The sequence below is a fragment of the Dermacentor silvarum genome, chromosome 4 (assembly GCF_013339745.2).
Source record: "Dermacentor silvarum isolate Dsil-2018 chromosome 4, BIME_Dsil_1.4, whole genome shotgun sequence".
NCBI lineage: Eukaryota > Metazoa > Arthropoda > Arachnida > Ixodida > Ixodidae > Dermacentor > Dermacentor silvarum.
In genome coordinates, this window is record NC_051157.2 from 215,213,477 (window position 1) to 215,240,299 (window position 26,823).

The following is a 26,823-nucleotide window of genomic DNA, read 5'->3' on the forward strand; positions in this document are numbered from 1 at the left end:
TTTCAAATGTCGTGACAGAATGCGATGGGTGTTTAAATATAGTACTGAATTTATAATCCCAAAATACTAGGCACACATTTCGGCCTTCTATACAGCGCTCATTCGTGCCTGCCTGTCTCCACCTTCGTTGTAATGTTTGCGCAACAACATCAGCTCTACATGCAACAGCAAGGACGAACCAACCTTTTAAGATGTGGTTTAATATGCTTGCTTAAAAGGTTAATTAGTGTACTTCTGCTAATTAACAGCTTTTCCGTCATCATTTGTTGAAACAAAAGCGTTAAGCCTTACTTAAATGAAACAACGTGGTAAAAAGACCGCCAGCCTCTTGAACATCCTGCCTATCGCTCAGAAAAAAAAAGATAAGCAATACACCCCTCCTCCAAAGTCAAAACTCTGGATAAACCCCTGGCATGATGACGTCGGGACGGTGTTCGGTAGCCGAGCGAATGACCTGCAATACGCCGACTTTTGGCCTGCTCAAAACGCCGGCATTCTTTCATAATGGCGTCGACGGTCGCACAATTTCGGCACAGTAATAGGTTGAACGCATCGTCTGCGATTCCCTTTAGTACGTGACCAACCTTGTCCGAATCCGTCATGGCCATGTCCACTTACGGCAAAGAGCCAAGACGCCTGAATGTAGGATATGTATGGTTCAGTGGACGTCTGCGCGCAGATGGATAGCTCTTTCGTTGCGGCTGCCTTTAGACCCATGGGCTTCCCAAACAAGGCCCTAAGTTTCTTTGAAAGTGTCCCAAATTCCAATCTCTGCCTCATGGTTATCCAACCACACCTTTTCCATTCCTTTGAGATAAAACAGCAGGTTCGCCTGCATCATCGTCGGGTCCCAACGATTGACCTCACTGATGGGTTCATAATTGGCAATCCAATCATCGACGTCAACTACATCCATACCGCAGAACGTTCCCGGGTCTTTAGAATGCGTAACGACGATCGTTGACGTTGTTGTCGGGGCTGGTGCAGGCGTCGTACTGACGGCGCAGGCAGCGTGGCATCATGATGACCCCGACTCGACGACCACTGCGGAGCTCCGTTGTACAGAACTTCTTCTGGTACCCAGCACCTCCACAAAATTGTCACGGGGATTCACAAGTACACCAGAGAGACAATATTTACAGGCTGCTGCTACCAGAGAATGGCTGACAACATCTCACGCGGCATGTCCTGCCTTCTTCCTCTTCGCATAGCACAGCGGTCCTTTGATGGCAGGCTCATAGAGTCATATGCAACGCCTCGTAACAATATAAACCGCTTATTACAAAGGAAACGCAACAAGTAACTACAATACTGAAAAGTGAGGAGTTGTAGAGTTCATGACGTACTCTATAAGTGCACTAAACAGTGAATTCCAACATTTTCACTTGAACAAATATCTCCCGCCAAGAGTAGTAAAGTAGCCAATATAACGCAACATCATTTTGTTGCTCCCACTGGAACACGTTGATGGGTTGAGGTATTTTGAGCGAGTTTTGGAGCAAACCTTTAGAGCATGGTATATCTGTAAAGGCAGCTTGGTCTTGTCGGAGAAGCGAGTTCTCTGCACGCCAGCGTTGACTTCATCGCTTGCATCTCGTCCTAGTGTGCTGAACATCACAGCTTTGTCGAGGAGCGTGGCAGCTTGGCCAGCGCTTCTCGTTCCCTGCGAAACAAAGCATGTAGGCGGCAGATGGTCACCATGGTTCCATACATTATCATTTACTTTCTTATATTGTCGGCGGTATCTGCCGTTAGAAGCCGACAGAGGCCGGGTGTTGGAGACCGACATATGCCAGAGAACGCAAACTTTTTTAGCGAATTAACGCTATGAAGTAGAATAAACAAATATGCAAAGAACAATTTTATGAATCTAAATTAGTACATCCTAAATATGATCAACGGGAATAACACGATAGCGTGCGCTATAGGTGGCATTATATGGGGTGATGATATGTGAGTTCTACGGCATTTTTCAAAATCATCTGTTGCAAATAAAACAATTTAGTCTTTGAGCTGGATTATTCATAGAGGCGGACATTACTTGCACGAGAAATCGAAACACATTTTCGACCAATTAAGAAAAATTCACTAAATAACTTCTTAATGAATTATTTCATGACACCTATTGCAATTTACGAATTGTTGTCGGTGAGGTTTCAAGGCGTATGCACTTGGAACCCAGAATGGCATCAAATTGGAGATATGCGCCGTCAAACTCGCCGTAAGAATGCACTGTTGCTCCACTTCCTTTTACAGCGTAAGCTGTTATGGGCTCAGTGCAAAAGCCGTTCCGGTTCGTGATGGTGTCCGCCGCCGCTGCCGCCACCGTCGTTGGCGACCGTAACCGATATCGCCGGAAATGCGAAAAAAGTACCCGGTTCCCGCCGGCATCGAACCCAGGCCCACTCCGTGGAAGCCAGATACTCTACCACTGAGCCACGCTTGCTATTGGGCAGCGGAAAAATTCCCTGTAAACGCAGGCGCAGACGATCCGAGCCTCCGCCAGTATGCTCGCGCCATCTGTTAAGGCGCCTGCAAACGCAGCGTGAGCAGGCGCCGACGACGAAATGCCATTCAGACGAGGCGCACATTAAAAAAACGCTATCCCCAGCCTCCGCCAGTATGGTGGCGCCATCTAGTTAAGGTGCCTGCAAACGCAGGGTGTGCAGGCGCAGACGACGACATCCGATGCAGAGAAGGCGCGCAATCAACGCGAATCCGATGTGAAATGTGCTCCACGTATTCTGGATACCTCATCGGTACACGCTATGGCGTCTACTCGCAAGGTACGAACCTGGTATAGAGCACTGCACGGGCCGATTTTTTCAGCCCGGGCCCGGCCCGGGCCAGTTTTTACGTTGGGCGGCACGCCCGAGCCCGATCAAAACTTTTATGGCGAGACCCGGGCCCGGCCCGGGCCCGGAAATAATCTACGTTACCCGCCCGGCCCGGCCCGCCACCCCTTTACCTTAGGCAAGAGCCCGGCCCGTGCGCGACTCGAAACCGGCCCGAACCCGGCCCGAGACCGAACAATAATGTTTTTCAGAGTTGAGACGCCCGAGAATAACTCGCTGCACGTTACATGCACAACACCAGAAAGCCCGAGCCCGGCCCGGGCCCGCGCCAAAAAACCCGAGCCCGGCCCAGGCCCGAGTCAAAAAGCACACGCCGTGCCCGAGCCCGATCCGAGCCCATGAAAAAACTGTGCTACCCGGCCCGGCCCACGGGCCGGGCCGGGCTCGGGCTTTTGGGTAAGCCCGAGCCCGTGCAGTGCACTAACATGGTAAGGTTCGTGCCTTGCGAAAAGCACACGCCGTGCCCGAGCCCGGCCCGAACCCGTGAAAAAACTGTGCTACCCGGCCCAGCCCGTGGGCCGGGCCGGGCCGGGCTCGGGCTTTCGGGTAAGCCCGAGCCTGTGCAGTGCTCTAACCTGGTAATGTTCGTGCCTTGCGAACCTGGCTCAAGAAGTGAATAGTAGAACTACGTGCGCGGCTACAACCAGCCATCATCCGGCTCAGCAGACTGCTGTGCACAGAGCATTACAATCCGCAGCTCGCCGTCGACGCCGGGTGGACAGTTCAGATCGTACTCGTCAAAACGAGGCGAAGAGACTTTGTCGCGAAGACCCTCGTGTGCGTGGTGCCGAAATTGGAGCTACTATTGAGCCGCTCCACCAGCTTACGCTGTGACTGTGCTGCGTGTGCAGCGCAGGCCTGTGACTTTTTAGCAGAACACTCTTCTTTTTAGCAGAATCGGTCAATAAACCAACACATGCTACCTGAAGGCTTCAATATTCCCTCGTTTTAAAGAGAACGATCTGAAATTTCCGCCCGGCATCGACGGCGAGCTGCGGCTTGTAATGCTCTTTGCACAGCAGTCTGCTGAGTCCGACCAAGCCTTACAACTGCAACACACATGTCGGGCGCGCTGAGTTTGCAGGCACCTTAACTAGATGGCGCCAACATACTGGCGGAGGCTGGGGATGGCGTCTTTTTTAATTGCGTGCTTCGTCTGAGTTCCATCTCATTGTCTGCGCCTGCGCACGCAGCGTTTGCAGGCGCCTTACTTTGATGACTCCACTATAGTGGCGGAGGCTCGGGTCGTCTTCGGTAGCGTTTATAGGACATTTTTCCGCTGCCCGATAGCAAGCGCTTGCGTGGCTCAGTAGTAGAGTATCTGGCTCCCACGCTGCGGTCGCGGGTTTGATCCCGATGGCAACCAGGCACTTTTTTTGCATTTCTGGCGATAGCGGCTACGGCAGCGGATGCCACCGGCGGCCGACACCATCGCGAATGGTAACGGCTATTGAAATGAGCCCATAGCAGCTTACGTTGTAAAAAAAATTGCCGCAAATGTCGTCGAAAGACGATAGTCTTCTATCGGCCGTACTACATGAGTGCTGGTCTGATCCGCGGCCACCCGTGATGCTGTTCTCGTACCATTTCCGTCCTGCCATGATAAATCCAATGGAGGTTTGTTTGAACAGATTTCATTTTACCGCATTATTTCATCAAGCGGCCATTTATGTTTTGCCCTGCCTCAGACAGCGCTTCCTTTATGTTGAATCAGCCGCATCTGGCTGGCATTGATAAAATTGAGGAGGCGCTGCGTGAGACATGGATGCCATCTCGCAATACATCGGGAAACATGAGCTTGTGCAGAGGGTTTCCTTCCTCCATGGCAGAGGGCGCTCGTCGGCGCGCAGTCGGGGAACGTCGTTCGTCGGCGCTCATAGCATGGCATTTTCAGCGCAGCTTAAGAAACTAGGGTCTTTAGAGTTACGTATCTATGTATTTTCTATTAAAGGAACACACCTCCTAATACTTACCTAGTGATGTTGCGCCTCAGATATGCGTAATATTTACTTTCTGATCGATAACGTTCACAAGTATGAACAGCCGTACCAGTTTAAGTAGTGTGGGCGGTAAGCAAGTGGTCCAACTTTGGCCGGGTGGCTGAATCGGGTGACAGACAGACAAACAGACAGACAGACAGACCAAATTTTCAGCGTTTAAGTTCCCCAAGAAAGACTATCGTCTTTAAAAGATCAGGCATTAGTGACGCCTGCGGCAGAAAGGATATTCCACATCGGCTGCCAAGGTCTCCGAGGGATGGCTCTGGCTAACACTCGCTGGTTAAGTTATAGTTGTAAAAAGTCGCCGTTTCGCCCGAAAGGCGAAGCATCAATTGCAATAGCAAATTAGTTGAGAGCTATACAGAGTAATCACAGTAGTTTTATCAGCTGTATTAACTTGGACACCTTCGTTTACTGACTGAATTAACAAGCATGGTGTCAGCGCGCACGAGTAAACATAACTATATCACACTCGATGACCGCGGACAACCACTGTCAAAACCCTGGCGTGAGCAAGCGCGGGGGGAGCCGCGAGCGAAGGTTCGTGCGGTCTATCACTTTAACGGAAACTGAGCGGCGAAAGCACAGCGCATACAAAGGTAAGAGCCGTAGGGATGTAACTTTCAAGATACAGTGCACGCGACAGCCCGTAAGCGCGCAAAGTACAAGTACGCAGTTTCTGGCAGAGTAGAAGCCACGCCCCCTCCCTCCCGCGCTGCCTTCCCGTTTTCCTCCTTTCGCGTGGGAAGTTAACTCGCCAGTTCCCCTTGCGCCCAGTCGCAAGATACGCATTTGTTGCCGCAGCTAAACGTCGCTTCCCCTCCCTCCCATCCCCCCATGGCCGAAGGAAGACGTCGCGTTTGCTCTCCGCCGTGCGTTCGCTCTCCGTGAAAACGCGCGTCCCTCGCTCGCTTTCACTCGCACATACAGCATATGGCGCGCGGCGACGATTTTATCGCCCTTGGACTTTATACGGAACCTCACGGTGAAGACGACGCAGACGGCAGAAATACGCTTGGAGTGCCCATATAATTGCTATCGCAATAAAACATAAATACCCTAGAACATGGATGGGAAAACAGCGCCGCGATAGCTCAACTCATAACAGCATCACACGCGTAATGCGAAGACGTGGGATCGTTCCCAAGCTGCGGCAAGTTGTCATTTCATCCACTTTCCTTTCCTTTAACCTACCATTTCTGTAATTCTATTAGTAAATACAATTTCCCCTATGTTGTTCATGGTATCTTTATTTTAAAGAAGTTGAATGTTAGGCTAGTTGGTATTTTGACATAAGAACCACCTTGAAATGCAGCGCAACGGGACGGCACAACGGAGAGGAAGACGAACACAGCCTCTTATGTATGTTTATTTGTTGGCTTAATAATAATAATAATATATATATATATATATATATATATATATATATATTGTTGCAGGAAGAATATATATATATTGCCGTCGTTGTTGCATAGAATAACGCATAAACAATGAAAGGAACTAAAGAAAGTTCAATAAAGGAATGAGCTAATGCGCTTGAAAAACATTTTGTGGAAGAAGTGTTTGGTCCCTCAGGACCAGATATTTGTCGACGAAACTAGTACTGGATGCGCCGTCCGCACTTGGCAACTTACATCGGTCATCCAGAGGAAGTAGTTATAGCGCTGCTGCAGCATCCACAAAGGGACGTACTGGGTGGGGTCTGGACTGTACATGAGCGCCAGCTTAGTGCCCAGTTCCTGCAAAGAGAAGCAATCACACCTCGTAAGCCCACGAGCTGTCCACTTTAATCTGCCCGTTGATGTCCTATTTAAGCTCAAGCGCATTTAACACATCAGCAACGAATAGCATCGTTCCAGCGATCGATGGATTAGTTTCCATCTTGAAAAGTGGAACCCACCGGAAAAAGAAGACTATGCCAAACTTTACAAATGGTATTCTCCCTTATACAGTGCTACAATAACAGTGAAAGGCCCAGTCTCCTGTACAGACGTCATATGTACCTAGATAGAGCAATTCAAGAGCATTGCCAAAGTAGCTGCTAGGTTTAGAACACCGCATTGAAGATGTAAGTTATCTGTCCAGGCGAGTACTATTGCTCACAAACATTTTGAAATGGCACGAGACTGGGTGGTTCTTCTTAGACAACGTGGGGACAGCGCGCAAGAAATGAGGACGCCAGTGTGGCGTCTTTCTTGTCCGCGTCGTAGTTTCTTGAGCAATTTCCACGCTTTCTCACAAACATTGTCATTCAAGCCCAGCAGCCAGGCAAACTTATCGCTTTCTCCGTCTCGTAGCGCACCACTCGAGTGTTCTAAGTAGAAGTATAGGCAATCATTGCGAATAGGGCGAATTTGAAAGTATTCACGATGATTAGCGGGAAGAGACACTAAAGCAATAGACGGGACAAGAGCCGTCAAATAAAAGAGCATTTACTGGAAATATATGAAAGAATATATCTGGCGATAAACAAGAAAAAATGCTGGTAATTATTGAAGAGGATGAAATAGAACGCTCCCAAATTATAGCAACCGCGATACAAAAGGTGATGTATAATCTAAATATGATTTTCTTTTTGCCAGTGCGAACGATGGCTAGCTCACATACGTGCAGCACCTCTAGAAAAGTGGTATTCTTTCACAGTTTCTTGAGTATTCTGATATAAGTTCCAGCAAAAGGACAAAAAAATAAGAAATTAAAAAAAGACTGTCAGCAAAGAAAGGAACACAGCCACATTCTCTGCAATGGCAGGCTAAGTGTATGGTCAGCAGAATACCTGTAACGCAAGAGAACATTTAAACATCTTCCTGTCTGTCCAATATATAACGTATGACACGACGTTGGTATCTTGTAAACACCTCACGAATATTTTACGTGCCTGTTTACACGTTTCGTTGATCTAATGCATATTTCCGCCGCTGAAAAAAGAAACGTCAATGCCTTGGCTACCGCCAACCTTCCTTGGTCGATGTGACGGAGAGAGAAAATACGTGTCGCCGCCACTTCTTTCTTTTAGAGCGCTGCTTTTAGGCGCCCGTTCCTGCGACGAGCCGCGGCATTCCCGGCGTAACCAAGCAAAAGAGGACAGCGGATGAAAAAAAATGTGGTTGATCCCTCTTATATAGGAATCGGTATAGAACACGAAAGTGAAACGTGTCTTCACAGAAGTAGTGTAATGTTTATTGCACATTGATATATAATGTCTATTGGTGTTTTGTGGCTAAAGCGCCCTTAGGCGTTGATGCACCCACGCTGACGCCTGGTGGCACGTCTCCTCCATCACGACTACCAACGTCGATGACCATGAGCAACCGTCGTGCATATGGAAGCTGCACTACGCTGCACATGCTAGCACAACGCGAAAGACGAAGCACGTAACTGACACACTAATACAACGCGCAAGACAAAGCACGTAACTGAATCGTCACCGAGTCAAATCAGCGCGTACAGCGCGTCGTAATTGCAGCCTCCGCGATTAACTTCAGAAACATTTTCAGAGCTAATTGCGGAGGCCACGCTCCGCTGTGCTGAGTACGGTGAACGCCACCTAGGTGGCGTTGGTAGTGCTTCTTGATGCCAGCGTCCCTTCGAATGCTGGCATCGAGGCGTCGTAGTGCTGAGACCACCGAAGCGTTCACTGTCGGTGCGCGTTAGTGTCATAATGCAGTACTTCTCTTTTCTGCTCGTAGGCGGCGGCACCGCCCCGAGCAAGAGCGCGGGTACACGGAGGAGTGTTAGATATATAAGGCGCGTCTGTGTAGCTCTCTGCAAATGCGTTTGTGGCGCAATGGGTTAAACGCTCGGCGATCTATCGTCGCGGACCGAGAGGTCGTGGGTTCGATTTCCAAATTTTGCATGTTTGTGGAACTTTTTCTTCTGGTTTCTTTTTTGTATTATGTTCTATGACGTATTTCCGTGACGGAAATACGTCAGTGAAGTCTTGGTGGACCCCGGCATAAAACACTTTCGTGTTAAAAGAGGCGAGAGCGAAATGAGCGCGAGGAGGAAAGTGGAGGAGGATATGGCGAAGGCGTGAGATGAAAAGCGTAGTACCACGCAAGACGCGCACTCTGGCGACGGTGGCTACGAGGTGGTGCCAGAGTAGCGCGCGTCATCTGAGAGGTCTGTCTGCGGCGGCTACTGTGAATCGCGCCTACGCTAAAAGCTTTAACCTACGCGTCACCTATGCGCTGCCACGCGCGATCTTCCGATTACCAAGGCCGTCGCGCCACACTTCGTTCTGCTTGCAAAGTGCTGCCCGAGACAGATTGTCCACGGCCGTGTATATCGCGAAATGAAGTCACGTATAAGCTGCGCTCAAAGTTTGCATTAGGGAGTATCGTAATCGTCGGTAAATTTTTTTAAAGATACCATTCTTACAGGATGCTTCACGCACACTCTAGTGTCTATGTCAGTGCTGGTATTTAACCGTTTTCCTTTCACGCGAAGTTAGGTCACTGGGTACGTACACGTGCCGCTATTCAAGGAAAAAAAAACGTGAAAGTTCACCCCGTGCTGGGAGTAATCGAACCTGCGTCATATATATTGCCGCCAGCATGACGAGAACAAAAAGACGGCCGCCACATCCTAACTGTGTTTCAAAGAGCCGCCACACCACAAGCGTCAAGCAAGGCTATGCAAGGTAACGCTGGGCCGCGCGTGCCAACACCACGTGCTGACATACCGGCGGCTTGTGCGCGAGAATCAGACGACTGGCACGTGGCCGGAGGTGACGAAGAAGAGAACCACGATCGAAGAAGCGAAGCTCGAGGGACGTTTTTGTTGAGTGTACAGTCTATTTAGCTGACGGGCACAGGTTTGCCAAGAATAAATTAGTTTTCATCGAAACGGCTATCGTAAGTATTGCTTACATATCTGGTGGAGGTGCGCATTATGATTGCAAGCCCCACACAAACCAGGGAAGGTGGCCCGGATCCTCGAAGTTTGGAGCCAACGGAATTAACACCTGTCCGCCAACGCACAAATCCCCGCATACGAGGTGACGCCCCCAAGTTTGGTCCTCTCGCCGATTCACCAAGGGCAGCAGCGTCGTAGACTCACCCCGGACGCCGCCTTTCACGGACACACTTTCGAGGATGCCGAGGACTGGATCGAAAACTTCGAACTTGTCGCCACATGTAACGGTTGGCACGAAACACCGTTATGTGTACTTCGCGATGGAGGAATCTGCACGAACGTTGTTTCAAAACCACGAAGCGTCGTTATCATCGTGGAACGACTTCCGACGAGAGCTGCTTGCTACGTACCCGAGCACAGACCACAGACAGAGGGCAGACGCCGCTCTTCAGGCGAGGAACGAGCGGAATTATGAAAGTGTGACCATGTACATTGAAGACATGTCCCACCTCTGCCACTGAGCCGACCCGAACATGGCTGAGGACGAGAAATTGCGGCACCTAATGTGCGGTGTGAAACAGGAGCTCTTTGCCAGCCTGGTTCGTAATCCACCCCACACTGTAGCCGAATTTTGATCAAAGGCGACAACGATGGAGAAGACGCTGGAGCAGCCTGCGAGGCAGTACGACAGAGATGTAAGCATCGCATCATTGGACGTTGGGTCCAATGAGGAGCCCTCCCCAACAACATGGACATCCTACGCGTAATGGTGAGGTCCGTCGTAAAGGAAGAGCCGCAGAAACTGCAGCTGGCCCAAAGTCCTGCTACGGTGTCCTCAATTACCGATGTCATACGCGAAGAAGTCCGGCAAGTAATTAGTGAGCCAGAGCGTCAGGTACCGCTCGGCGCACAACCAGAGCGTCAGCCGCGGATATCGTACGCCTAAGTTTTACGTCAGGACCTAGAACGCACAGACGTTGGACGAACCGCCGCAGTACCCCAGATACTTCCTCGCAATGAACCGCCCATGGCGGAAGGAAGACCACGTAAAAGCGATGTATGGCGCACTGCAGACCGGCGTCCCCTCTGCTACCACTGTGGAGAGGATGGTCACCTATATCGGGAATGTCAGTATCGTCCAGTATGACAGCGTGGCTTCTCTGTCAATGTGCCTTGCCCTCGAAACAGTGAGCGCTCCTATGAAATTGAGAGAGAGAGAGAAACAACTTTATTTAGGTGAAAATAAATTTCACTGAGGGATGGTGGTCAGGCGGTGCCTGGCCGCCACCTCCTCGGCTCCTTGAATGGCCCAGAGTTGCACGTCGAGGCTAGAGTTCCGGAGCACGTTATCCCACGCTTCGGGCGAGGGAGTGGTCAGGGGATCAGGCGGGGGTGGGCCCTCGCTGCAGTCCCAGAGTATGTGGGCAAGGGTGGCGATCGTGCCGCACTGCGAACAGTGTGGGCTAAAGAGATCGGGGTATATGTGACTGTATATTTGCGGGCAAGGGAGCGAATGGGTCTGGAGGTGGTGCCAAACGATTTGCTGGGGTTTCGTGAGTTTGGGGTGCCGTGGCGGTTTCGTTTGGCGAGCGAGGCGGTAATGTTGCGCGATGTCGTGATACGAGGTGAGAGGCTCGCCAGGGCCCTCCTCGGGATCCGTGGCACTGCCCGCCGCACGGTTGACGAATCCTCGAACTTTCCGGTGGGCGGCCTCGTTTCCCGGGTTGTCCGAGTGTGCAGGGACCCAAACTAGCGATATGGGTGGGGGATCCTCGTCGTCAGACTGACGAGCGAGGGGTTGAAGAAGGTGCAGGATGACAGGGGTGACGGTGCCACGAGCAAAGTGAAATATGGCGGTTTTCAAATCGCTTCGCCGGGGTTTAGGGCGCGCACGGAGCCGGCGATGCGTAAGGCAGTGGTCGTGTTCGAGGGAGTGCGGATAGCCATAACGCTGAGAGCGTACGCTTTCGACTGCGAGGTGTAACGGGCCGCATCAACGTATGCTGCCTCTTTGCTTGAGGCGTAGGTCTCGTGCAGGGCCTGCGCCCTCGCCTGTCGACGCCCGTCGTGGTGGTCGGCCAGCATATTTTTCGGTAGTGGTTTGATTATACAGCGTTGTCGTATCGGAGTAAGTAGGCAGATCGGGTCTTGGCCCGAGGGCAATGCATTGAAGCCGATGCGATCGAGGATCCACCGGCCGGTCTTGCTTCCGCGAAGACGTATTTGGGCAGTGCGATGTGCCTCAATCAATTCGTCGAGGGTGTTGTGAAGACCGAGGCTCAGGAGATGTGTCGTGGAGGTGGTGGGGGCAAGGCCTAGAGCTAGCTGTAGACCTTGCGAATGACTAGTTCGACTCTGTCCTTTTCGGCGCGTAAAAGGCGGAGGTACGGTAGGGCGTAGGTGATGCGCGATATCACGAAGGCGTGAATGAGTTGGAGAAGTTACTTTTCGCACATGCCTTGCCGGTGGGCAGATACGCGTGCGATGAGACGGGCCGTCTGTGTGACCGCAACGGTAAGCCGGTCAAGCGTGGCGGTGTTGTATTGGCCTGTTTGGACGTGAAGACCGAGGATTCGCATGTGGTTCAGTTGCGGTAAGGCCATGCCATTTACGTAGACTTGGATGGTCGGTAAAGGGGGGGGGGGTGTTTGTTCTTGCGGCGTCGGGAGGTCTGAGCAGCAAGAGTTCAGATTTACTCTCCGAACATTTGAGGCCCGCCTGCGTTGCGTGGTGAACGACGGCGTGGGCGACACGTTGAAGGGTCTCTTCAATCTGGCCGTCCGAGCCCGTGGCCGTCCACAGTGTAATATCATCGGCATAGATGGTGTGGCGTAAGCCGGGGATCTCGTTGAGCGAGGCAGGAAGTGTACTCATGACCAGATTGAAAAGAAATGGGGAGAGGACTGCCCCTTGAGGGGTGCCTCTATCCCCGAGGGTCATCCCCGAGGGTCGGTCTGAAAGGAAGTCACATACGTAATTGTACGTGCGCTCGCCCGGATGTATGGCGGCAAGGTTCGAGGCAATAGCCGCGTGTTGCACCATATCGAAGGCCTTGTGGAGGTCGATGCCGAGCAGGGCGCGGGTTCCTGCGTGAGGCGGTGTCCGAAGTAGGTCGTTATGTATTTCAACGAGTGCGTCTTGCGTGGAAAGATGGGCACGGAACCCCAGCATCGTCGGTGGAAACAGGTTCTCTTCCGCGTAAGTTTGCAGTCTCGCGAGGACAACGTGTTCGATCAATTTGCCGAGGCACGAGTTAAGCGAGATGGGACGTAGGTTGGCGATATCCATCTTTTTGCCGGGTTTCGGGATGAACACGAGTTTCACGTGTTTCCATTCTTGAGGTATTTTGCTCGAATGCCAGCACTCGTTTGCATATTGCGCGAGTGCGGCAACCGATTTGTTGTCGAGGTTTCTTAGTACTTTGTAACGCCGTCGGGATCGGACGCCGAGGTCGTGCGAAGTTTGAGGAGAGCCGCATACATTTCGGCCTCCGTAAAATCGGCGTCAAACGTGGGGTTTGGGTCACCATTGTAAGGGGGCAAAGGTGGTGGCGGTGTAGTCGGTGGGCCAAGCCCCACGTAGCAGTCGGCTAGCTCGTCGAGTAAGTCGGCGTCAGTTCCCGGGCAGTTGTGCAGGAGCTGTTCCAGCTGTTTCTGGGCCGACGACTTTGAAGTGCCGGGATCGAGCAAGTGACGCAGATGCCACGTTTTCTTGCTGCTCATCTGCCTGTTCAGGCCGTCGCACAACTGGCCCCACTGTTGCTGCGCGAGGGCATGACTGTGGCTTTCGATCTCGCGTGCGAGCGCCTCGATGCGGCGGCGCAGCTTCTTGTCGTGTCGTTGCCGCCGCCACCTGCGGAGGAGGCTCGCATACGCATCCCACATGTGCACAACACGAGAGTCGGTCGTAGGCGAATCGCTGGCGGTCGCTTCTATCTCGCGCGTCGTGATGTTCACGTTCTCGTGCAAAGAGGCGATCCAGTCGCGGAGGTCGGTAATGGTGTCCGGGGCTTGCTCTTCGCGCAGCTTGCGGAACTTGGGCCATTCCGTGATGCGTGCCGTGGGCTTGGGCCGCTTGCAGACAAACGTCTGCACTGTGGTCACAAGGATGTAGTGATCGCTGCCCACAAGTAGGCCCGTGTTCTCCCAGGACGCTTGCGTCACGTTCTTGCAAAACGTGAGGTCTGTCGAGGTGTCGCGGCATACGCTGTTGTCTATTCGGGTGGGCGGCTGTTGCGGGTCGTTTAGCAAGGTAAGGCGCAGATCCTGCACGAGGGACCATAACTTTTTGCCTCGGGGGTTTGTGTGCATGTAGCCCCAGTCAGGGTGGCGTGCGTTGAAATCGCCGAGCACTAGCAGTTGCGCGTCACCGGCGAGTGCTAGCGTTTTGCGAAAAAGATGAGAGAAATTTTCTACAGCTGCTCGCGGGGAACAATAAACGTTCAGAACGAATAGCGACCGATCCGCGCGTTTTCGTGGTAGGATTTCGACGAGTGTGTGTGGGATGTCTGTGTATTCTATATCGTGCTGTGTCGCCGTGAGGTTGTTGTGTACAAGCTTGGAAGTGCAAGGGGAGCCGTGCGGGTCGAGCTGCTGGTGGGCCGCGTAGCTAGGAAGGGCGGCTGGGGCGGACGTTTCTTGCAACGCGGTGACGTCCGGAATTGATTCAGTGTTTGCCTGCGGATCGCTATGTAATTTCAGTACGAGTTGCTGCAGATCGCTCCGTTTTTTGCGGTACCCCCTGCAGTTCCACTGCCATACGATCAGATTGGTACGAGCCATGATTAATTCATGGGAGTGGCCCCTTGCGACTGTGCGATGAGGAGCGGTGGCGTTCAAGATGCTTATGAACGCTAGCGAACGCATTTTCTGTGTATTGTTTCAGAGTGTTGTGCGAAGCGTGCGTGTTGCCGATTGCCTGCTCTAGATTTGCGAAGTGGGCAACTATGGCCTGTTGCATGGTATTGAGACGGGTCTCGAATTTCGCATCCAAGGCGTTAAAACGGGCTTCGAGCTTTGCGTCGCTGGCTTGAAATGCCTCAGCTACGGCTTTCGTGACTGCCCCTGTAATGGATGCGTCTATTTGAAGCGACTCAGTTGAAGTGGTGGCTTTACGCTTTCCCGCAGCGGCGGCTTGCGGCTGCTGCTGCTGTGGGACGGTGGTTGTTACGGGCGGTTGGGTGAGGGCCCTATCCAATTTGGAGTCGAGCGACTGTATGTGCTGAGTAAGGTTTTTTATTCGAGATAGGAGTGTTGAGATTTGGGACTGCTGCGAGGACAATCGGGCCTTAAGAGAGGTATTTTCTCTGACCAGCTCCCTCACCTGTGTGTCCTGCGACGGGTCCTGTGACGATGGCTTCAGCGAGGACGGGGGTCCTTGGGCCCAGGCAACCTTCGTGAGGCCGGACGACGACTGCGACGAGCCCTTGGTCGAATCCACGGAACAGTCGACCGACGTCGAAGCACCCGGGGAGGGCGAGGCCAAGAAGTAGCGGCTGGTTGACGGGGTCCTGGAGCGGGCCGTCGAGCGGGACGGAGATCTGTTGCCGGTGCGGGATCTCGAGCGACTGGCCCGTTCTTGCTGCGGCGGTTGGCCGAGAGGCGGGAAAGACTGATCGCGGGATGGCGAGCGGCCGGTTCGTAGGATCGACGGTCGTCGAGGCGATTTAGACCATTTCGAGTTTGGGCCGGATGGCGTTGGCTTCTTCACGAAGCGATATTTACAGTTCCAACTGTTTGTGTTGTGTCTACCGTTGCAAACAATGCAGCGGGCCTGGCATGTCGGCTGGGCGTCTTGCGGGGCCGACGGGTGGTCTTCGCCGCAACGGTAACAGCGGTTGCGTCTGGGATGAGGGCACAAGTCGGTTCGGTGGCCCACCTTGCGACAATTGAAGCAGGCTTCCACCTTACGATAGAAAGGGTAGAGGCGTATGTGCACGCCGTGGTAAAATATCTATCGGGGTAGATGATCCCCGAGCATCGTGACGAGTATGCGACTGGTCCGTCCCATACGGCGGCCGCCCACCACGGGCATATTCGGGTTGCTCTCCTGTAGGTCTTGCAGGATTTCTTCATCGGAAAAATGGTCGAATGCGTGAAACATGATCCCACGAAACGCATCGTCTGGCGGCGGGGCGTAAATGTGAATTTCGATGGCCTGGTCCCCGAATTTTAGGGACGTAACTTGGAGGTACGTCTTTGCTTGATCTGAGTCTTGCACGCTTAGAGTGAATGTTTTGTTGGTAGGGTGGACCCTTACTTGGTCGCGGGACGCCGGTGGCTGGTCCGGTAGCGACGCTGCCTTGAGTAGGGCTGCGTATAGTTGCCAGGGCGGCAGCTTCGTGATGTCGATTGGGGCTTTGGCCCGTCCCACGATGTGAATGGCGTCGGCCGGCATCCTAGGTAAGGGGCCGCGTCGTCGCTGGGGTGGCGGTCGCGGCTTCAGATCATTGCGAGGTGGCCGCGTTTGCTCGGCGTCCTTCGGGTCCGGCGTGGCTTGGCGAAGCTCGAGCCTTCGCTTCTCCTGGGCACGAAAACCGGGTGGCGGCTACCAAGAGTCGTCCTCCCCTTCGTCGGTCGAGATCGTGTTTCCTTCTACTACGCACTTCATGTCGGTGGGCGGCCAGGTGCGGTAGGAAAGGCGGGCGGCCGCGAGAGAACGCGCGGCCGCGCTGAGCCTAGGCGCGAAACTGCGCTAGGCCCAACCGTCAGGCGAGAAATTGTGGTCGAGGCAAAAAGAAATTCTCACTTGACAATGTCCGTCAGAAAACACGTGAAATTGATATCCACGGGTTCGGAAACACTTCACGCACCCACTCGTGCAAAAAGTATTTACCTAGAAGAAGATTTACGGCGAGAAAGTCGGAAAATCACGGAGCTTGATGCGGATGCGTCCGTTGGCTCCTAGCGCTGGCAGCGTTCCTTCTTATGAAATTGAAGCACTTTTATCTACGCGCCAAGGTATTCGGAACCCCCAGCAACGTGAACCTCGATCGGCAGCGCCTATGCGTTAGAGGTAGCCCCGTCCTCATCCATCTTTCATTACACCGAGGCACCGCTCACAAATTCCGCGACGGGAAAGCTATAGAGCAAGCGACCTTTTGGGAGGCAAGGCAGCTGAAGCCCGGAAAACTGAAGGTCCTCCATCGCCAATCCGACAAGACGACGGCAGTGACGAAACGACGAACAAGTGCAGTGATGACGACGTTACTTCTGAGTTGCGCTTCATCATACGACTTTGTGACTGCGTTGATAGACACTGGTGCGGACTATTCAGTTATTAGCAGTGTACTCGCCAGAAAATTGAAAAAATGTGGTTGATCCCTCTTATATAGGAATCGGTATAGAACACGAAAGTGAAACGTGTCTTCACAGAAGTAGTGTAATGTTTATTGCACATTGATATATAATGTCTATTGGTGTTTTGTGGCTAAAGCGCCCTTAGGCGTTGATGCACCCACGCTGACGCCTGGTGGCACGTCTCCTCCATCACGACTACCAACGTCGATGACCATGAGCAACCGTCGTGCATATGGAAGCTGCACTACGCTGCACACGCTAGCACAACGCGAAAGACGAAGCACGTAACTGACACACTAATACAACGCGCAAGACAAAGCACGTAACTGAATCGTCACCGAGTCAAATCAGCGCGTACAGCGCGTCGTAATTGCAGCCTCCGCGATCAACTTCAGAAACATTTTCAGAGCTAATTGCGGAGGCCACGCTCCGCTGTGCTGAGTACGGTGAACGCCACCTAGGTGGCGTTGGTAGTGCTTCTTGATGCCAGCGTCCCTTCGAATGCTGGCATCGAGGCGTCGTAGTGCTGAGACCACCGAAGCGTTCACTGTCGGTGCGCGTTAGTGTCATAATGCAGTACTTCTCTTTTCTGCTCGTAGGCGGCGGCACCGCCCCGAGCAAGAGCGCGGGTACACGGAGGAGTGTTAGATATATAAGGCGCGTCTGTGTAGCTCTCTGCAAATGCGTTTGTGGCGCAATGGGTTAAACGCTCGGCGATCTATCGTCGCGGACCGAGAGGTCGTGGGTTCGATTTCCAAATTTTGCATGTTTGTGGAACTTATTCTTCTGGTTTCTTTCTTTGTATTATGTTCACTCACGTATTTCCGTGACGGAAATACGTCAATGAAGTCTTGGTGGACCCCGGCATAAAACACTTTCGTGTTAAAAAAAGATTACTCCACCGCCCGCTAAAGGCAACCATGTATGGATGCGAAGCAGCGGGAAGATGCTTAGCTTGAGCGGGAGATGGTTACGTGGCAGCGGCCCGAGCGCTCATTGCGGCGCTGCACAGGAGAGAGAATGAGGCGCGCTCGCTCCGTCATTTTCATACCGCGGAACTACCGTGGCGCCCCCAGCGGAGTATGCAGCTTGAGCGGGAGATGGTTACGCGGCCGAGCGCTCATCGCGGCGCTGCTACAGTGCCTAGAATATACTTACTAGTGTGCCGACCGAAGAGCGTTTGCAATGGGAGACGCTGGCACCACCGGTGATGCCTTCCGCCGGAGGTCACCAGACTGCACTCTTTGGGACCGTGCTAACCGAGTGGCGCAGCGCTTGAGACGCGCTCGTTGCACGCGCGTCGCTTGCGTTTCGGATGCGCGTTCATCGTTCGTAAGCCCAGTCGTTTGCGGTGTGTTGTTGCTTTCGAGCAAGTAGCGTATGTTTGTCATTGCTAGGTTTCTTTTCTGTGCGCGCGGTTCGCACTAGTGTCTGTTCACGGACGGAACCGCGATGTCGTCGCAGAAAACGAGGTGTAAACACAGGACCTGTTTTGCCCCATATTGTACGAGTGGATACCGCTCAAACAACGAGTAGGTTTCATTTTTCATCGCGCCTGCTCACCCAGAACGTTTATCCGAGTGGAAGAAGAATATATAGAGGGCAGATCGAAGACTAACTCCGGCGGCTGTCATTTGTGAGAAACAATTAAATAATTGCTAAATCGAGCGCTTGTTCAAAATTGCAATCGACGATTTGTCGCCCATGAAAATTTACCCTGTTTAATTGCCGTCAGTCGCAATAAGTTCCGTTAGGTGATTAAACATATCAAGTAAATTTATGGTAATTAGCCACAAATTTGTGTGAATTTAGCATTTCTGGACATGTGTCGCATATAATAGTTTGAAAAAAAAAGATACTTCCTCGAAAACCACGTATTTATTTATTGGTATTTTTCGAAGAAACACCCGGTATCGTGTAGTGTAATAATGATAACTGTGCGTACGATCGTTCGTTGGTGCAACGAAATCATATTCTTTCGATTACGCTTTGCACCTGAACCAACGTTCCGCAGCGCGAAACGGGCTGGGGCAGCCCATCGGCGTCTCTCACACACGCGCGCGTTGGCTAGAGACGCCGCTCCGTATAGCACGGTCCCTACGGCTATCGCCGTCTGGTGGCCGCCGGCGGAAGGCATCATTCTCCGTGCCACCGCGATGCCCGCGGTGGGCACACTACTAAGTATATTCTAGGCACTGTAGCGCTGTACAGGAGAGAGAATGAGGCACGCGCCCTCCGTCATTTTCATACCGCGGAACTACCGTGGCGCCCCCAGCGGAGTATGCAGCTGTCGCACCGCCTGTCGAACGAGCCGCTCCGTATTCCTAGAGGAGAGAAAGGAGGGAGCGTAGGAGAGGAGAGAGAGGGGGAGGGGAGGCGCATGCGCTGTGGGAGTGTGGCACGCGGGCGCCGCTCCGTAGAGAGCTGACGGAGCAGCTCAAGAGTAGCTCTAATTTGGGCACTACGCACAACAGGGTCTTCGCGGCAGTGCGTTCGCCTCGTTTTGACGAGAACGATCTGAACTGTCCGCCCGGCGTCGACGGCGAGCTGCGGCTTGTAATGCTCTCTGCACACAGTCTGCTGAGCCCGATCAAGCCTTAGAACTGCAACTTACATGTCGGGCGCGCCGCGTTTCCAGGCACCTTAACTAGATGGCGCCACCATACTGGCGGAGGATCGGCAGCTCTGGAGCGCCTTGATTGCGCGCTGCGTCTGAATCGCATATCGTCGTCGGCATCTGCAAACGCTGCGTCTGCAGGCACCTTACCTAGATGACGCCACCATACTGGCGGAGGCTCGAGTCGTCTCCCCCTGCGTTTGCCTGATAGGGCATTTTCCGCGGCCCGATAGCAAGCGCTTGCGTGGCTCACTGTTAGAGTATCCGGCTCCCGCGCAGCGGGCGCGGGTTCGATCCCGGCAGGAATCGGGTACTTTTTCGCGTTTCCGGCGGTAGCGGTTACGCGGCGGACGCCGCCAGCGGCGCCATCATCGCGACCCGAAACGGCTATTGGAATGAGCCCACAACAGCTTACGCTGTAAAAGGTATTGACCCATTGGAGGCTTTTAGAGGCTTTTATATGTCAGCAGCTTTAATGTTCTACCCGAGTGTTCCCGTGATCTGATCCTGGGCATGGACTGTTTGCAAACGAATGGCGCAATTATCGACTTGCAAGAATATCGCATGGTGTTTTCTACAGAAAATGCTGTTGCCATTTCGGATACGGAACAGCCACATATTTCCTCTCTCCGTATTCTGGATGAGCACGTGACGGTGCCGGCAAGGCGCAGTGTGACTGCAATTGTGAGGAGCGACGTATTTCGTGACTATGAGAGACTTACAGACGGAAATATCGGGCTGCTGCTGGAAAAGCAAACGTGCGTGACAAGAGGCTTAGTTCAACTGCGTAACGGATGTGCGGATGACCTCTTAACTAACTTTGGCAATGAGGCTCAACACGTGGTGAAGGGAAAAGCCATAGCGTATCTTCATGACTATGCACAACTTGCGGATGTGTCAACCCTCGATGCAGCATCACCAGCTTCTGTCACTTTAGACAGTGTTCTTGCCTCCTATCGACATTGACCTAGAGCTGTCATCACCACAAAGAAATAAGATTGTGAGCTTGGTCACAGAGTTTGCTGAATGATTTTCGGCTTCATCGAAAGTCCGTCGTACTCCCGTCGCAAAAAACCGCATTGTGGTCGAACAACCTGCTAGACCAGTGCGCCAACACCCGTACCGAGTCGCTCTAAAAGAAAGTGAAGCGATACGAAGTCAAGTACAGGAAATGCTCAAGGACGATGTAATGCAGCCATCCAATAGCCCGTGGGCATATCCGGTAGTCCTGATCAAAAAGAAGGATAACACCCTACGATTTTGTGGTGATTACAGGAAACTCAACCTCGTCACGAAGCGGGATGTTTACCGACTCCCACGCATCGACGACACCGTGGACAAACTACGCAATGCTAACTTCTTCTCTTCTTTGGATCTCAAAAGTGGATACTGGCAGATAGAAGTGGATGAGCGAGATCACGAAAAAACGGCATTTGTTACACCGGATGGTCTATACGAGCGTTTGCAGAGTCCTCCTATATTTGACCAATTTGATGAAGATGCCGAAACAGATATACACACCGACGTGAGTAACGTTGGTCTCATTGCCATACTTCATTGCCATACTCATTGCCATTCAATGGCAGAATGGAGAAGAAAAAGTCATTGCGTACGCAAGCCGTACCCTATCGAAAGCCGAGACAAGTTACTCAGCTACAAAAAAGGAATGTCTCACGGTTATATAGGCCATCAGTAAGTTCCGGCCATACTTATATAGCAGATCGTTTCGAGCCATCAGTGACCATCATTCATTGTGCTGGCTGGCGAACCTCAAGGACCCTTCCGGAAGACTCGATAGATGGAGTTTGCGTCTACAGGAGTGTGGCATCACGGTTGTGTACAAGTCCGGTCTCAACCACAATGATGCTGATTGCTTATCACGCGCACCGATCGAATCTACGTTACCTGCATACGAGCAAGATTTCCTATTGCTTGGGGCTGTGAATGCTACGGAAACGGCTCATTATCAGCGTACTGATCCGGAATTACTCCTGCACATCGAGTACCTGGAGGGCCGACAAGTGAAAGTGCCTCCAGTTTTCGTCCGTGGATTGTGTTCGTATGTCCTTCGGAACAACGTCCTCTACAAACGAAACTTCGAGCACAGTGGTGAGACATTTCTACTTCTCGTGCCATCATCTCTGCGAGCTGAGACCTTAGAAGCTTGCTATGATGACCTTGCAGTTCGCCACTTGGGCGTTAGTAGGACCCTGGCGAGAACCCAACAGAAATATTACTGGCCGAAGTTGGTGAATTCAGTGCAGCACTATGTCAAATCGTGCCGAGATTGTCAAAGGCGCAAAACACCGCCACTCAAACCAGCAGGTTTTCTGCAACCGATACTGCCACCAGCAGCGCCATTTGAACAAATAGGAGTGGATTTACTTGGCCCATTTCCCGTTTCAACCTCAGGAAAGCGGTGGATTGTGGCAGCAACCGATTATCTGACCCGGTATGCTGAGACATCTTCTCTTGCAAAAGGAACCGCCATTGAAGTGGCTCAGTTTTTTGTCACACACATATTCTTACGACATGGCGCACCTAAGGCACTCATAAGAGACAAATGAACAGCTTTTATGGCTCGTTTGATGCAGTCTGTTATGAAACTAACACATACTGATCATAGAAAAACCACAGCATACCATCCGCAAGCAAGCGGCCTGATTCAACGGCTCAATAGAACACTTGCGGACATGATCTCAATGTACGTGGACATAGAGCATCAGACATGGGACAGTATTCTAGAATATGCTGCTTTTGCGTATAATACTGTTGTGCAAGAGACGATACATTTCACGCCATTTGACCTTGTTTACGGTCGGACAGTAACAAAGACACTAGACGCGATGTTACCTGTAAACTACAGCAGTGAAGACGACCCTAACGTTGGTCAGTACATGGAAAGGGAGAAGAAGCACGGCAGTTGGCAAAGCACCGCATCGTACAACAGCAATACGTCGACGCAAACTGGTACAACCTAGGGCGAAGAGAGGTGCAGTACAACTCGGGAGACAAAGTGTGGGTATGGACGCCTATACGTACACCCGGTCTTTCGGAGAAGCTACTGCGGCGTTATTTTGGCCCCTACAGAGTACTTCGCCGGCTAAGTCCCTTAAGCTACGAGGTAACTCCTGAAGGCCAAGTCTGCTCCACACGACGCAGGACTCGCCCAGAGGTCGTACATGTAGTACGAATGAAGGTTTGCCATGAAAAGCATTGAATAACAGAATTTGCACATGTGATCAAGCCTAGCACTGGCCATCCTCTGACCACTGTCCCTTTAAAGAAGTTGTCCTCTCTTAGCCTTTTCTACGCACCGGGACGATGTTTCTTCGGATGGGGCTAATGCCGCCAGCATGGCGAGAACAAAAAGACGGCCGTCACATCCTAACTGAGTTTCAAAGAGCCGCCACACCGCAAGCGTCAAGCAGGGCTCCGCAAGGCAAAGCTGGGCAGCACGTGCCCATACCACGTGCTAACAGACCGGCGGCTCGTGCGCGAGAATCGGACGACGGGAACGCCACAGGAGGCGACGAAGAAGAGAATGGTGTTCAAAGAAGCGAAGATCGAGGGACGTTTTTGTTGAGTGTACAGTCGCTACAGTTGCTACAGTAGGTATGTGCCAGCAGCGAGAGAACAGAAGAAGACGAGGTCGAATGTTTCCCTATACTGTGGTTCGATGCCCTCGCTACTGTGTTTACACACCGGCGCAGATCTCCTCCACCAAAACATTATGAAAGCGCAACAAACTAGAAAGACACTCACCCTGCAGTAGGCGTCGAAGGCGACGCGGATGAACGACAGGCTCAAAGGGGACGTTGCTCCGGGTAGCACTTCCCTGTAGTAAGATTTCAGGAATGAGTGCCGATAAGTAAATGTGCTTGTATGAGTGAGATCAGCCGACAAGAATCAGCTAAGACTCCATTAACAATATTAAAATGAATAAGCAATGGGCATGGTTTCGTTCTACTGCTTCTATGCAGCATGAATATCTCGGACTGCGTCATCACACGCATGATCAGGTTCAAATCCTTCAGTTAGGTGCTACGCGCAGCATCAAAATCGTAATACACTGCGATGCTATAAATCATTCATCAGATCCGACGGCAAGTCGCTTGCACAGCGCTAAAGTGAGATGTGAGGAGGTGCTCTGTTCAGTGACGCCGGTTCACAAAGATTAGCGCATTTAATCGGCAGATACAGTACAGTTGGGCTATTGTGACTTTAGTTTAGGGCATTGCGTATCTCGCGACATTGCAGCGAGCGTACTGATTAAAATGGTTCATCGCAGAGAGAACAAAATCGCCGACATGAGTTATGGAAAGTGGATGGGAAAACGGCGCCACGGTAGCTCAATGGTGAAAGCAACGCACGCGGAATGCGAAGACGTGGGTTCGTTCCCCACCGGCGGCCAGTTATTTTTTCATCCATTTTCATTTCCATTAACTTAACATTTCTTTAATTCAATTAGTAAGTACAAGTAATTCCCCTGTGTTTTCCTTGGTGTCATTGCTTGTTGGCTTCTTATGATATAATTAATAATTATCGGGCCCCCCGGTTCCCTTTCTCATCGTTCATTACATAACGAGGGCTCGAATCCGGCAACATTGATGCCTTCATGTAGCACATGTGGGTTTATTGACCAGTTGCCTTCACCCAAAAAGATAACGTACCCGTGACGCCTGCGGCAGAAAGGATGTTCTGCATCAGCCGCCATGGTTTGAGAGTGGTGGCGCTGGCTAACACTCCCAGGGTTAGTTCTAGTTGTAAAACAAATACCCAAGGGGAAGGGAAAACGGCTCCGCAGTAGCTCAATGGTAAGAGCATCGCACGGGTAATGCGAAGACGTGGGATCACTCCCCACCTGCGGACAGTTGTTTTTTCATCCATTTTCATTTCAAATAATAATATATATGATTGCTTGAATTCAATGAAACAATTAATTACAAGTAATTTCCCCTATGTTGTCCTTGGTGTGATTGTTTTTGACTTCTTATAATATGGTTAAGAATAATCGGGCCTCTCGGTTACCTTTCTTCTCGTTTATATATATATATATATATATATATATATATATTGCCACATGCCGTCACATATGAGCCATCTGCTGTGGCACGTACTCGCTTGGGGATTGGAAGAAGAAGAGAACGTTCTTCTTTTTGGTCTGGTTCCAGTAAAGACTTCTTGCTAGCTCTGTTGTTTCGCCCGTGACATTACTGGTGGAAGTGCTGGGTAAATGCACCTTCGCTCCCAAGTTTTCGCCGTCACTGCTAGCACCTCCCAGACAGCCACAGCTCCCACAGCAAGAAGCAGCCGCCGCCTGCAAGGACTACCACCCGAATTCGTTTCCCTGTCGTCGAGACTAGAAACAACAATGTCAACGACCACTACAAACCAGGCGAGCCAAACCCATGATGCCCAGTATTCTCTCCCGCATGTTTTTCATGCGCCACAGACGCCCAGACCGTTCCACGGAGACACTTTTGAAGATGTTGAAGACTGGCTGGACCACTTCGATCGGGTTGCCAGCATCAACGAGTGGGATGATGTTCGCAAGCTGCGGAGAGTTTACTTCGCGCTAGAAGACTCTGCGAAGACATGGTATGAGAACCATGAGGGTTCTTTTGCGACATGGCACGAGTTTAGCCGACAGCTCCGCGATGCGTACCGCAACGCCGAAAGAAAGGAGAGAGCTGAACAAGCCATCTCTTCTAGGAACCAGCGGCCCAACGAGAGAGTCTCGATGTTTGTCGAGGACATGCTTCGTCTTTTCAGACGCGCAGACCCTGCAATGCCCGAGGAAAAGAAGGTGCGACATTTAATGCGTGGAGTCAAGGAACAGCTTTTCGCCGGACTCGTACGCAATCCACCAACAACTGTGGCCGAGTTCGTGAGTGAGGCAACCACGATGGAGCGCACTCTCCAGCAGCGGTCGTCACAGTACGAACGCCACGACATCACGGCTACTGCGTGCTCTCTTGGGTTCGACAGCGAGAAGCAGGCCCTCGCAGACTTCATACGAAGCGTTGTGCGTGACGAACTGCGGCAACTCCAAGCAGTGTCACCAGTGGGACCCCAACCACCCGTGACAGCACTTTCGGACGTCATCCGGAGTGAAATCAGGCAGGCGGTGCAACCACTCGCACCACCTAGACCTGAGGTCCCTGTGCTAACCTATGCAGCGGCATTGAGGGCTCCTGCACCACCATCTACAGAACCCATCATGCGTACAGTGGACCAGGCTACACATCTGCTACCGGACACCTCTTCGCATCCGCTATCCGGCTCAAGGTATCCGAGCGTACCTACGTATCGACGACCAGATCACTCAAGACAGAGCGCTACTAAGGCAAGTGTATGGCGCTCGTCGGATAACCGTCCGCTATGCTACCACTGTGGCGAAGCGGGTCACGTGTACCGCGACTGCCAGTACCGCCAGCTAGGTCTCCGCGGCTTTCATCCCGGCGCGCGGTGCCCACGTTACGGTGAGCGTCCCCGCGAAATCGAAGCGTATCTGACGGGCCAGCGAATTTCATCGACTGTTCAGCGCCGCCAATCGCGATCACCATCCCCTCGCCGGTCCGTGTCACCTAGCTTGCCCTCGTCGTCTTACGCTCCCCTAAGGAACCGCTCACCGAGTCCCCACAGGGGAAACTAGGAACCGCGACTTCTGGGGGTGAAGTCGCTTTTCAACGAACATTCAAAGAACCTCCCTCGACGCAACGACCCGACGACGACCGTTCCGATTTTTCTTTATTTTCCGACAGTACTAAGATTATTTCTGCCGACATCGCCGTAGTTGTTGATAACCATGCTGTCACCTGCCCTCGTCGACACCGGTGCCGATTATTCAGTTATGAGCGGCGCACTGGCATCTAAATTGAGGAAAGTCACAACGTCATGGCAAGGGCCCCAGTTACGCACGGCAGGTGGCCATCTGGTGATGCCAACTGGAATGTGCACGGCACGTATTCGGATCCGTGCGTCGACGTTCACGGGGTCTTTCCTCGTATTACCTGTGTGCTCGCGCCCAATAATCCTTGGAATGGACTTTCTTTGTGAATACGGCGCAATCATTGACTTACGTGAGTTGCTGGTGTCGTTCGAGGACCCTTTTCCTTCTGAAGCTGACAACATCACCCAAGTACCGAAGACCGTGCTACGTGTGTCCGATGAATCCGTGACTCTGCCACCGC

General features: G+C 52.1%; 1 protein-coding gene and 1 non-coding gene across 6 annotated transcripts in view; one reads left to right on the top strand and one right to left on the bottom strand.

Annotated features, from left to right (window-relative positions):
* Positions 1–26,823, bottom strand: part of LOC119449227 (putative phosphoenolpyruvate synthase) — a 614,437-nt gene that overhangs the window by 196,902 nt on the left and 390,712 nt on the right. For all 5 annotated transcript variants that reach the window (XR_007466614.1, XR_007466613.1, XR_007466615.1 and 2 more), the window contains exons 23-25: positions 23,393–23,465; positions 6,490–6,594; positions 1,505–1,663 (exon numbers count right to left, since the gene is read on the bottom strand). Coding sequence is in view for 2 of the 5 variants with exons in the window: in XM_049666356.1 (XP_049522313.1) it covers positions 1,505–1,663; positions 6,490–6,594; positions 23,393–23,465 (337 nt within the window). In the remaining 3 variants the exon portion in view is untranslated. The remainder of the gene's footprint in view (positions 1–1,504; positions 1,664–6,489; positions 6,595–23,392; positions 23,466–26,823) is intronic.
* On the top strand, positions 24,428–24,499 carry Trnat-ggu (transfer RNA threonine (anticodon GGU)). Its single transcript has one exon. It is a non-coding gene; the product is annotated as a tRNA-Thr (tRNA).